The following is a 13,110-nucleotide window of genomic DNA, read 5'->3' as shown; positions in this document are numbered from 1 at the left end:
TCCGTTTTGTTCCCAGCAACTCATTTCGGCTTATGACCATAAATACAAGTGAAATGCACAGTGGTTGATCATATTGTAAATAACTTTGGAGGATACACCCTGATAAAAGGCTTAGTATTTGATTCTGTGGTGTTTACAGCAACAGACTGAGAGCTTTGATGACATAAATTTAAGAGTAAGGAGTTGTGAAAATGGTTACTTCTGAAATTAAATGAAATTAAACAATTGCAAAACCTGAATTGTTGTAAATACCTTCCTACTTCATTGTCATTCCAGTAATCTACTCAACGAGTAATGTATTGCATTCTATGGTTGATTTTCAGTTTCCTCTGGAGTGTTTCAGAAAATAGTAAAATTAAAAACACTAGTAATAAGTAACAAATAATATTTTTGCCAGAATTATTTGTATCTTGTAAGCTGGCTCTTAAATGCACTGCTGCTCCACCCATACCCACACGTTGGAAAGTCTGCCCACCTGGTTGTGCTTCTCATCTTGTATATGGAAAGCATTAATTCATTGGAAGTGGAGAGAGTTAATGCCTTCAAGTTCCTGGTCAAAAGATCTTTCCTATGAGCCAGCACACCGAGACAACTAAAGAAGGCACACCGAGGACTCTATTTTCTGAGGAGGTTTGACATGCCATTGAATACTTCATAAAAATTCTACAGGTTCACTGTGGGAAGTATAGTGACTGGTTAAATCACAGCTTGGTTTGGTAATTTGAGTGCCCAGGAAAACAGAAGGCTGCAGAAGGTAACAAATACAGCCAGGACCATCATGTGCTCCAACCTCCTATCCACTGTGAGGCACTGTGCTCATGAATGCAGCCACGATCATAAAGCACCCCCATCACTCTTGTCACAACCTCTACCATTGAGCAGAAGGTATGAATGTCTGAAGTCCAGCATCTTTAGGTTCAAGAACAGTTTCTTTCCAATGACTATCAGGCTCTTGAACCTCTGATTGTTACACCAATCGCAGACTTTTCCGACCTCACAAAAGGTCTGTCTACATTGTTGTATGTACACTTTCTTTTGCACTATGATAACAGAATATTTATATCTATCCACCTTTTGCATTTATCTCTTTTTAATTTAATGTATACTGTTGTAGCTCTTTCATGATGTACCTATTCAGCTGCAGCAAGTAAAAATTTTGGTACATTATACAAAGGATATGACAATAAAGACATCATCATTATTTAACTCTTTATTTTCTCTTTTAACAACTAAATTTGCCCTAATTTTAAAAATAAAGCTGATATTATTTTGATCAAGCAGCGTTAGATCATTTAATGAATTAAAATATATTTGCTTCACGCCTCGTATTTATTCTTATCTTTGCACCTTTCAGGGACACCCTTCGCTGGTGAAGATCCTGGCAAAGTTCTTTGGGAAATTAATGAGACAAGACATTGATCCATTCAATGAAGTGCTGGTTACTGTTGGAGCATATGAGGCTCTATTCTGTTTCTGCCAGGCACTGATTGATGATGGGGATGAAGTAAGTAGATGCTATTGATGCCTTCAAAAGTTAGATATGTGGCAACAGCAAAATGTTGTGTTTGATAACTTTCCTAAATATCAATGCTTTGAAAAGTATTCAACCATTTTAAGTAGCTACTCCAATCTTTTAATCAATTTTTGAAAACATACATTGTTAGATTGTATTTGAGTCTATTTTAGTTAATTGATGTTCAGAGGTTGCTTTTATGACAATACATTTGAACTTGTATTAAAAGTGCATAGCAATTGCAAACCACATACATGGTCATTTTCTTTTTGTAATTCAAATATCTATTTTAAACTTAAACGTGGAGAGTTCTAATTTGGAGCTTGATCCCATGAGGCAATTGAAGCTTCTTGTATTCTACCAATTCATTTCCTTCTGTTGACTTCACATTTTGTGAATAAACCCAGCCCCTTTATCAGAAACAACAGTGAAAATACAATGTAGGTAGATATGTGCAAATGCCTGAAATTTTCAGGTTTAAAGTTTCTGAAGTGGTTCAATATCTATATCTATACCAGTGGGGTCTGATGTTCATAGATCTAGTAAAAGACCTAATTTCTTAGTTCCAAGAGTTCTTACAATTTGTTATGATTATACCATGCCCTCCATAATGTTTGGGACAAAGGCATATTTTTTCCTTTATTTGTCTCTGTCTTCCACAGTTTTAAATTTGTAATCAAACGATTCAATTGTGATTAAAGTACACATTCCAACATGAAAGTCTGACTCGCATCTACCCATGAATAGGTGGTCTTTGGAGACAAGTAGCTGCATCTCACTTGAAAAGGTCACATACAATCTCAGGAAGAGATATAACACTTTCCTAAATATCTGGCAGCCTTATTTAGAGCATATAGGGTACCTCACTGGCGCCGATATAAGGTTACGATCGCTACTGGCTAGCCAGAGAACCTCTGTAAAGATTTTAACACTGGTATTATTGTGTCTCCATATGTTTTACTGTATGCACTGACAATGGGATGATCTTTTTTTGTGTTTCTTTTTTTGTTCTTTCTCAGTTTAATAGGACATATAGAGGGGCGGAGGTGGAAGGAGGGGTTCTTTTGATGTTTTGTATTTGGTATGATTGTTGATTGTTAAATATATTTAAAATGATGAATAAAATATTACAAAAAATGTGCACATGCTAGGGTTAAAGGGTATTTGTATATATTTTGGTTCTTCCATGTGGAAATTACAGCACTTTTTATACAATTTCCCCAATTTCAGGATATTTGGCTTCACAGGTATTTGTGATTACTCAGGTATGTTTAATTGCTTCATTGCTTCATTGCTTCTAAGCTTTTGATCATCTTTCCAGTCTGTAGTTTCCATTTTTTAACATGAGGACCAGAGATGTGCCAATGAAAGTCAAAGAAGCCATTAGGAGGCTAAAAAACAGGAATAAAACAGTTAGAGCTAATGCGCAAACTTTAGGGTTACCAAAGTCAAATGTTTGGAACAACATTAAGAAGAAAGAGCAAAATAGTGAGCTCAGTAATCACAAAGGGTCTGGTAGGCCAAGGAAGAATCCACTATTGATAATAGAAGATTTCTCATTATAGTGAAGAAGAATCTCCAAATATATGTCTGACAGATCAGAGACACTCTTCAGGAGGCAGGTGTGGACGTGTCAATGACTACTCTCTGGAGATGACCATGAATAGAAATACAGAGGCTACACTGCAAGTTGCAAATCACCAGTTAGCCATAGAAACAGGATGGCCAGATTAAAGTTTGCTAAGAAGTATTTAAAAGAGCCTGCAGAATTCTGGAAAAAAGTCTTATGGGCAGAGGAAGCCAAGATTAGCAAGAGCAAACTGTGGAGGTGTAAAGGAACTGCCCAGAATCCAAAGCATACCACCTCATCTGTGAAACATGGTGATAGGGGTATAATATCCTGGGCGTGTATGGCTGCCACAGGTACTGGCGTACTTATACTCATTGATGTAACTGCTGATGGCAGTAGCAAAATGAATTCTGAGATCAATAAAAACATCTTATCTGCTCAAGTTCAAGCAAGTGCCTCCAAACTCATCCATCCTACAGCAAGACAATGATCCCAAACATATTGCAAAAGCAAAAAATAAGTTTTTCAAAGCTAAAAACTGGAAAATCCTTGAATCGCCAAGTCAGTCACCTGATCTAAATCCAATTGAGCATGCCTTACAAATGCTGAAGAGAAAACATGGGGACAAGCTCCCGAATCAAGCAGGAGCTGAAGATGGCTGCTGTAGAGAACTGGCAGAACATCACCAAAGAAGATACTCAGCACCTGGTGATGTCTATGAACCAAAGACTTCAAGCATGCAAGGGATGTGCAACAAAATACTAATTATGACTACTTTTATGTACATACCATTGCTGTGTCCCAAATATGGTGGCCTGGTATGAGGGGATTCGGCATAAAAAAGTCCTGTAATTTCTTCATGGTCAAACCAAAATATTTACACATAACCTTGAGTAAACTCTGGAATGTGCACTTTAATCACATGTGAATCGTTTGATTACAAATTTAAAACTGTGGAGAACAGGGGCAAATAAAGAAAAAAGTGTCTTTGTTCCAAACATGATGGAGGGCACAGTAGTGGTACATTAGCGTGTTTCAGCTAACTAATGATCAGAAGCCTTTAGCCTTTCAAAACCTGTTGGTGTTAATAATGAAGCGTCTACAATTGAAAGCTTTTTAAAATATGCTTCTTATTAGAGTTTTGCAAGGTACTTCCAATTCTGTATTTTATCATAAAACGGTGGTGCTGAATAAGCTAATGCAAAGTAAGTAAAAAAATCCCACAACATTACAGGAAACAAGTAATGACAGAAAAAGCCTAGATATTCTTCTGTAACTCTTTCAGTGCTTACTAATAGCACAGCATTACTCAGATCAAATGGACAAGAAGTATCAGATTTGTTTCCTTGCAGTTGCTGTTACTAAATAAACTGATTTTGGGAGACAGACACATGGCAACCAGGTTTCAGATCTGGGATTCAAGATAGTGCAGAGAGCAAGGGCCCCTGAAGGGCCTCGGGCAGTGATGGCTTCCTGATTGTATTAAATGTATGGATCTGGAGCTTAGATTGCCAACGAATAGAACAGGGGTCTGTGCGACTGCAGAATCCATAGACACCCAGTGTGTATGAGGGGGCTCAATTTTGCTTCTTTTTCTTTTACTGTAAGGGGTGCCGGGTGACTCTTTGATGGTTTGTGGTAGACAAAAGGAAATTTTGTGCAATGTAACATCTTACTGTTTTATTACATGACAATAAAAGAATCTTGAATTTTAAATTTAGCCAGGGTTCATATTTTTTTCTCTCTCTCAATACAGGTGATTATTATCGAACCTTACTTTGATTGTTATGAACCCATGGTTCGAATGGCAGGTGGGCGGCCAGTATTTATTTCACTGCACCCGGTGAGTCTGTAAAACTAAATGAAAAAGGCACAATTGACACTGAAAGAATGACAGTACGCAGTTTATAGCTAGTCCAATTTTTATTCTTGGGGTTGCATAATATTGTACATCATATGAACTCAAGAAAGTAGCCCTTAACATGTGGTGAACTCTGAAATTGAGGTACAATTAAAATGTAAATTCAGAATATTCTTATTTTAAAGAACATCTCTCACAAATATTTGTTTTTACTGATATAAGCCATGATTAAAAATTGGAAAAGATCCTATAAGCTAGTGAGAATATGATAAAAGATTTTAGTTGACCTTTGCTAATCTTGATTTGTTAACATTAAAATATGTACCTTTTTTTAAACTTATTACCAACTAAGCATATGCTAAAAAAAATTATTTTAAAATGCAGCAGGATATGTACTAGATTTATGGGTTTAGCTCATGAAGTATTTTCTCAGAATTTTGCAAGATGCTGAAGGCTGTATTCAGTTTCCATCATGTGGAAAGGATGTCCTTTCTTAGAATAACAGTTGGCTCCTCTTTAACCTTTGAGCATATTTGAGAGTGATGGCAGCTCATTTCAGAACTCTCATTTATTTTTGAGCTGCCTCTCATATTTTTCAATTTTTTTATTTCAATGGAATCTGGAAAGCTGTGTATATGGCTATCACCATTTCTATTGATATAACTTGGTTCATAACTGTCTTCCTCCAACATCAATCCTGCAAACATTTTAGTTGTTTATCAGTGGTAGACCCATCACATGAAATGGTAAAGCCTGATATTATTCTGACTAAAATTCAATAGATCTGTACAGGATAAGAGGATTCACTGAATTAGAGCTTATAATTATCTTTAAATCATCATGTTTGTGAATTTAGTGTATGAATGACTATTTAAAACTTTTGTATGGTTATTGATATCCCAAATGAATCATTAAGCAAGAATATTACTTTACACTATTGAATACTCATCTGTCTTTTTGTGCAGCTCCTGTAATATTCACTTCTGACTAACGTCAGAAGTGGTTGAAGGCGCTCAATGTTATTTAATTTAGTATGGATGGGGAAGAATTCTTGTCAATCAGACAAAGTTTGAAAGTTGCATTTTCTTTTTCAGAAACCAGTTTCAGGAAGGTTAATGACTAGTGCTGACTGGGTATTGGATCTTTCTGAATTAACAAATAAATTCAACAAGCGTACTAAAGCAATAATCATCAACACTCCAAACAACCCTCTTGGCAAGGTAAGCGTGAAGGAAAATGGTGGAGTTACAGGTTGCCTTACAACACATGCCAGTGATTAACATTTATCTGATGCTAATCAATTTGAATCCCAATCTGCTACAACAATAAAGCATTATCAGAAATCTTAGTGAATACAATATCTCATCTTTGCTATTTGATCATTACAGCATTAACTGATGCAGATATTTGTTTGAATAGTTGATATTATAAGCTGTTTCAATTATAAAACTTGTTAATATAAATGTAATTATGGATGATCTATTTCTAAATGCTGCAATGTTCAAAAAATGAATTCATGTTGACTTTGAAGTAATTCTCCTTTTCGAATTAAACTATGGAGGAAATAGGAAGTCAGAAGTATTGGGTGGGGGATTAATAATTGAATCAAGATGCGATGAAATTGCAGAAGAGGAAAGGCAATTAATGTGGCAAAATTTGCACAGCTACTGTTTGGAGTGATCCATTTGCAAAGGTAGCCTATGGAGTAAGAATGTGAAATCTAAGACCGCTGCAGAACTGCTTGGTCTATACTTTCCGTTAAATGGATATCTGTGTGCATGAAACAAGCACCTTTCTTTATGTTCCAGATTATCTCTTTCCTACCTAGCCTTTTCCATTCACCCCTTATATTTCAAATATAGTTATTAAGTCATTTTCAAGAAAACTTGGCATCCAGTCGAAAACAAATTTCTACCCTGCTGTCAAAGAGCACCAATTGAACGTTGACTCCTAACATGGAGCACCACTTTTATATAACATATAGTTAATGTTTATATTTAACAAACAGTTATTTTTTTCTCCCTAATGTGGTATCTAGTTCAGGACACTGATGTACTACTAATGCTGCTATTCTAATTCAGTTTGATTTGGACTGATAATCTGAGAAGATGTAGCTGGTCCATTGCAATGCAGTATTTTGGATGACCTCAAAGGAGTATCATGGATTCTGGGAGGAAAATATTGAGCAAATTTGAGGTGATTTTTAATTCCATTTTAGTTTCTTGGCTGCTTAAAAATGGCTAACATGTCAAAAGAAAATCCAATCCATCAGTATTCAATGAAAATAATTATTTTGTGACTGCAATTGACAGAAATTTCTGGACACAGCACCCTCTGCAGGAGTCCCAGATATTATTGAAGAGTAATGAGTAATTTTTTGTTGATTTTTCTTAAGAATCAGGCAGTGCAATTTCCAAAGAAATCAGTAATGGGGTCATTGCTTTCCTTGTTATAGAAAGATAGCTATGAGGGCATTTGATATGCTTGCCTTAATAGCAGGTACTGTGATAGACAAGGTATAGATGGATATGGGCCAAATGCAGGTAAATGGGATGAGCTTGGACAGGTATTATGGTTAGCATGGACAAAATGAGCCGAAAGATCTCATTTCTGTTCTGTATGATTCTAAACACATGGATGATTCAAAACATGGCAACTCAGCAAATAACCAGACTTAAGGTACTGAAGTAACTTTCAAACAGAGTCTGAGCACTTGCAAGTGTAGTATGACCAGCCACTTGAAATGATTAGGTAGGCATATAACCACACAAAATTAGTGGTTAACTGATGCTTTAGGAAGAACAACTAGATGAGTCCATATAATCAAAATAATACCATTTGGAGCGGGTTTGTAAAAGCAGGAAGATCTGAGGGGTTATTCAGAAATTCTTGAAGATGATAAGTTGATACAGTATAGGACTGTGATAAGCTGCAGTGAGAACAAACAAGCTCAAACTACGAAGGCTTTAATTAGCTTAAAACTTGCACACAAGGTTCAGTATTCCTTCTGGCTCCATGTGCTCTACTGTTACCCAAGGGCTGGCATGAGTCTTTATATGGGGCTGGTGATTGGCATGTTGCCTTTCTACCTCAGTGGGTTGCCCCTACAGTAGGTAGGCAGAAATGCAGGCAGTCACAGACAGTCCAGTGGTTGTATCATCACATTTACCCACTTCTTAAAATGAGTCCCTGGGGGGCGGGGGGTGGGAGAGAAGAAAAACAGTGTCCACCACCGTCTTCATGCCGAGTGTCCACTAGATACAGAGTAGTTTGGAGAGAAAATCATATTTACAGATTTACAAATTCAGGCAATCTGATGGTCACCATTGCCTTTGGGACCATCACAGTGGTCAGTGGGGACAGGTCTGCCTAAAAATTGCCTGGGTCAGGGGTGGTTGGGGCAGCTGGTGGTGCGGATGGGATGGTGCATGGTAGTGAGTCTGGCGTGGGTCCGTGGGCCATGGGGTCCCATGGTTGATGGTGGGCAGGGGGAGGATATCATCTCCAGGAGGGTTTTGGAGATGCCAGGGGTGTCTGGGATGAGCCAGGTCCCGAGTTGAGGTAGTGTCCTCACATCCCTTGGGGTACGCTGTGTAGGTGTAATGTGGATTGGCATGGAGAAGGTGGACCTGATCGACCAAGGGGTCAGATTTGTGGGTCCTCACATGTCGACAGAGGAGGACTGGTCCTGGAGACATCAGTCTTGCCGGTAGTGAGACTCCCATGGCCGATTTCTTGAGGAAGGAAAAGAGGCATCTGTGGGGGGGGCCCTGGTTAGTAGCCGTACATAAGAGTGATCATATGGCATGGAACACCTTGGGAAGGGTCTCCTGTCAGTAGTTAGTGGACCATCCTTTTGATCTAAGGGCCAGAAGGATTGCCTTCCAGATTGCCTCATTCTCATGTTCTATCTGCCCATTGCCCCATGGGTTGTAACTAGTCATGCGACTAGATGCAATGCCCTGCATCGCTAGGTGCTGGTGCAGCTCCTCTCTCATGAAGCTAGATTCCTGGTCACTGTGGATGAATGTGGGTATCCAAACATGGTAAAAATCTGTGCCAGTGCCTTGATAATGGAGGCAGTGGAGGTATCGGGGCAAGGGATGGTGAATGGGAAAGGGGAGCATTTGTCTATAATTGAGAGAGGAAGTAGACGTTCTTGTTTGTGGAAGGTAGTTACCCCTTAAAGTTGATGCTTATTTGCTCAAATGGCCTTTATTACATGGCCCTGTGCTGGGCAGAAAAACCACGGGTTGTACTCTGCACAGATCAGGCGGGACTCAGTCATGATCCAGACTTCCTAGACAGTGAAGGGGAGATTTTGGGATTTCAGAAAATGGTGCACGTGCTTGACACCCAGGTGTCAAAGGGTGTCGTGCAGTGCCTGAGATTGGTCGGACTGTGCACTGGGGCAGGTCCAGGACAGGGCATCAGGGGAGTCATTGAGCTTCCCTAGCCTGTACTGAATGTCATAGCTGAACGTGGCCAGCTCGACTCTCCAGCACAATATCTTGTTGTTTTTGATCTTGCTTCTGTGGGTGGTGCTGAACATGTCCACCACGCGCTAGACTTTGAGGACGGTGAACCTCTTGTCTGTCAGGTAGTGGTGCCAGTGGCTGATTGCCTGGGCCTCCTTTTCGATGGAGGACAAATTCTGAGCTGTGCCATGGAGGGTTCGGGAGAAAAAGGCCACGGGTTTTCCCCCTTTGTTGAAGGTGGCAGTGAGGGCAACATCAGAGACATCACACTCCTGGAATGGGGCGATTTCGTCCACAGTATGCATCATGGCTTTGGCGATATCCTTTCTGATGCTGGTGAAGGCCGCTTGCCTCGGTGGGGAGGGGGAAGGTGGTGGTGTGGGCCAGTGAGTGGATCTTATCTGAGAACCGGGGGACCCACTGGGAATAGTAAGAAAACAGGCCTAGGCACATGTGCAGGGCCTTGATCATGTGGGGGAGTGGAAGTTCCATCAGGGGGCACATGTATTCTGGGGTCAGGACCAATGACACCATGTTCCAAGATGCACGCAAGGATGGCGAGGCAGGTGATGCTGAACATGCACCTCTCCCTATTGTAGGTGAAACTTAATGGCTCTGCCATCCAGAGGAACTTCTCCAGGTTAGCATCGTGGTCCTGCTGGTTGTGGCCACAGATGGTGACATTGATTATGTTCATTTATTGTTTGATCTATCTCCCCCTGGAACACAGAGACTCCATTTATGACCACAAAATGAACCCAGTGGAACTGGTAAAAGTTCCCATCAACCTCGAAGGCAGTATAGGGCTTATCCCGGATGTGGATAGTGAGCTGATGATTGGCCAACTTTAAGTTAATGGTGGAGAAAACCCTGTACTTGATTATCTCATTGACCATGTCGGCAATACAGGTTAGTGGGTAGGCTTCTAGCTGAGTGTAACGGTTAATGGTCTGACTATAGTTGATGACCATGCTCAGTTTACTGTCCCCTTTGAACACCAGGTCCTGGGCACTCCATGGGCTAGTTGCTTGGCTTTATTACCCCTTCTGCCAAAAGCTGTTGCACCTCAGCCTTGATGTAGGCCCCATCGGCTGCACAGTAACGCCTGCTCTTGGCCACAATGGGCTTGCAGTCTGGCGTCAGGTGGTTGAAGAGGGAGGGAGAAGGTACCCATAGGGTGGACAGTCTGCAGGTGGCGTGAGGGCGGTCACTAGGTTTGGCATTGTGGATGGTGAGTGGGGAAGTGGGCCATTGAAAATTAGAGTGACACTGTGGAGATGACACTGGAAATCTAGTCCCAAGATAACCAGGGCACAGAGCTCTGGAACGACCAGGAACTGGAACCCTTTGTATGTTTCCCCTTCCACAGTCAAATTTACAGAACGGCACTACAGAGCTGTGCTGGAGTGGTCATGGGATGCAAAAGCAATGGAAAAGGGAGCTGGGTGTACTTTGAGCACCAGTGTACAGACCAAGTGTGGGTACACAAAGCTCTCAGTACAACTGCTATCGAACAGGCATCCCATTGACAGCGATGCCCATCATTGAGTGCCCAAGTCCATGGGGAATGTTACCCAACAGTATGGTGAATGCTAAGACAGACTCAGGGTCCGAGTTGTTGCTCCAAGCTGGCGGTGGCGAGTTGCAGTTAATAGGTGTAGGAATCATCATCTGGTACATAGCATGTGCCGGTGTGGAGTGTGATAAGTGTGCTGTCAGGGGCAGTTTGTGCGCACACATCTTGACCGCATTGCCAGGTCGGAGGGCGGAAGTGATGTGTTTGGCGTGGGTGGAAATTGGCCGGTCCAAGATGGTTCAACAGCCAAGCCGGAAGTGACATAACCGGTGCGAGTGGAAGAGATGGGCGGAGCAATGGCGCTGCCCAATAATCACACATGGAGGTGCCCAGAGAGTCAAGGAGAGTTTCCCACTGGTCACAGAGGGTCACAGTGCTCCTGGCAGGTTTGGAGAGGTGCACTTTGGCAAAGTGGCCTTTCTTACTGCATCGGGAGCAATTCAAGTTCTTCGCGGGGCAGTCCTTTCGGGAGTGTCTGTTGGACCCACACGAGATCCTGCAGTGCTCACAGCAGGGGGGATGCATTGATGGCGGCGATCACTTCTCCACAGTAGGGCCCCTCAGTGGCAGTGGTCGTCTGCATTGGCCAGGTCAGGGGAGGCGGTAGGCAAGCATCAAAGGCTTCTGCATGGTGGGATGCAGCTTCCAGAGAATGGATTACATCAGTGGGTCTTGAGCGGGAAGCATTGCTTTCTTCCAGCAGTCGCCCTTGATCACAGGCCTCGCACACACATCCCAGATGAGTTACTCCACTTCTCCAGCAGTCACCCCGGTCTCAGTCATTCACGAGCGCACCAGTTCACTCAGTGCCCCAAGGTAAGCCTCTAGTGTCTCACCTGGTTGTTGTAGCCTGATGCTAAGCAAGCACCTGGAATAGGGTATGTTCACTGGAGGCTGGTAGATGTTTTCCAGGATAGCCATTGCTGATGCAGTCACGGATCGCCTGGAACATGAACAGGCCCAGTTTCGTATGCAGTACCATGAGTTTCTTTTGGTCTGAGCTGATGACCGCAGCTTGAGTGCAGATAATTGCCCCAATCGCATGCTTCCAGATCTCAAAGTGGGCTGGCCATCAACCAATACTCTTAATGGAATATTTACCTTTATATATACTGGGGAATGAATCCAATGGTGGGGAATTCATGGAGACACACAGGAGACTTCAGACACTGAAATCTGAAGCAACAATCTGTTGGAGGAACTCAGCAGGTCAAGCAGCATCAATGGGAGAACAAAAATGGTCGCTGTTTCAGGTTTGAACCCTTCATCAAGATTGAGAGTGCAGAGTAAGTCTGGAAATGTGGACAGGGGCCATTTGGGGATTGGTGAAGCAAGGAGGGGTAAAGGATGACAGAGAAAGGCAGTTGATTGCCAGATGCCAAACAAAGGAAGGGAGAGGCAAGATTGGGGGGGGGGGGGGGGGATCAGGTTGAAGATTGTAAGATGGAGTAGGGTGATAAGTAGAAACAAAGACTGTTGTGCTGGAACTTGATGAGAGGAGGTGATGATAATGGTATAATGAGAGCTGTTGGGAGGAGAGCTGTTGGTAAAGGACAGATGGGCCTGAGATGGGAGAAGGTGGAAGAATCCAGGGGGAATTTGTGTGGAAATGCATGGAACTAGAGTTGCAGGGGGTGAGGAAAGAGACAAAAATGGGGCAGGGAAGAACAGAAGAAGTTTAGAAAAATTGGAAAATTCAGTGTTTGTACCTTGGGTTGGAGACTGTCAAGGCAGTACACACCACTGGCTGTAGACTGCTCAAGCACAATTGGTGCCTTGATTGGATTGTTTGGTTTCTGTTCAATCGATGAAGTTTCAAACACACAGTGAGATGCTGATTCCAAAACATTTGGCAATTCAATGTGTTTTGAAACGGAACGTTGTGACCTGCTCACTATTGTGAATTATTGTTGCTCAATCATTTTAAGAATCACATTACATTAGTTAGACAGTATTTATCAATGTATCTTTTCAGCTTTAATTCTTTGTGAATGAATAATCATAAAATCGCAAAAACTGAAGTCACTTGGTTTTAACTAAATAACTATTCAACTGAATTCTGTGAGAAAAATTCCAGTATTTATGAGGATAGTTCTGGAAATGTTTGTGGGT

At 41.6% G+C, this 13,110-nt stretch overlaps 1 protein-coding gene across 6 annotated transcripts in view; it reads left to right on the top strand.

The window, feature by feature from the left end:
* The window catches only part of LOC138736743 (kynurenine--oxoglutarate transaminase 3-like), a 79,238-nt gene that overhangs the window by 45,462 nt on the left and 20,666 nt on the right, over positions 1 to 13,110 (top strand). For 5 of the 6 annotated variants that reach the window (XM_069886763.1, XM_069886755.1, XM_069886752.1 and 2 more), the window contains 3 exons: positions 1,355 to 1,504; positions 4,840 to 4,926; positions 6,039 to 6,164. In XM_069886763.1, the coding sequence (XP_069742864.1) occupies positions 1,355 to 1,504; positions 4,840 to 4,926; positions 6,039 to 6,164 (363 nt within the window). Of the gene's footprint in view, positions 1 to 397; positions 631 to 1,354; positions 1,505 to 4,839; positions 4,927 to 6,038; positions 6,165 to 13,110 lie in introns of all 6 variants that reach the window. The other variant, XM_069886773.1, reaches the window with a different exon arrangement.

Source organism: Narcine bancroftii, chromosome 1, assembly GCF_036971445.1.
Source record: "Narcine bancroftii isolate sNarBan1 chromosome 1, sNarBan1.hap1, whole genome shotgun sequence".
In the NCBI taxonomy this organism is placed as follows: domain Eukaryota; kingdom Metazoa; phylum Chordata; class Chondrichthyes; order Torpediniformes; family Narcinidae; genus Narcine; species Narcine bancroftii.
This window is presented reverse-complemented; position numbering and strand designations above follow the sequence as displayed.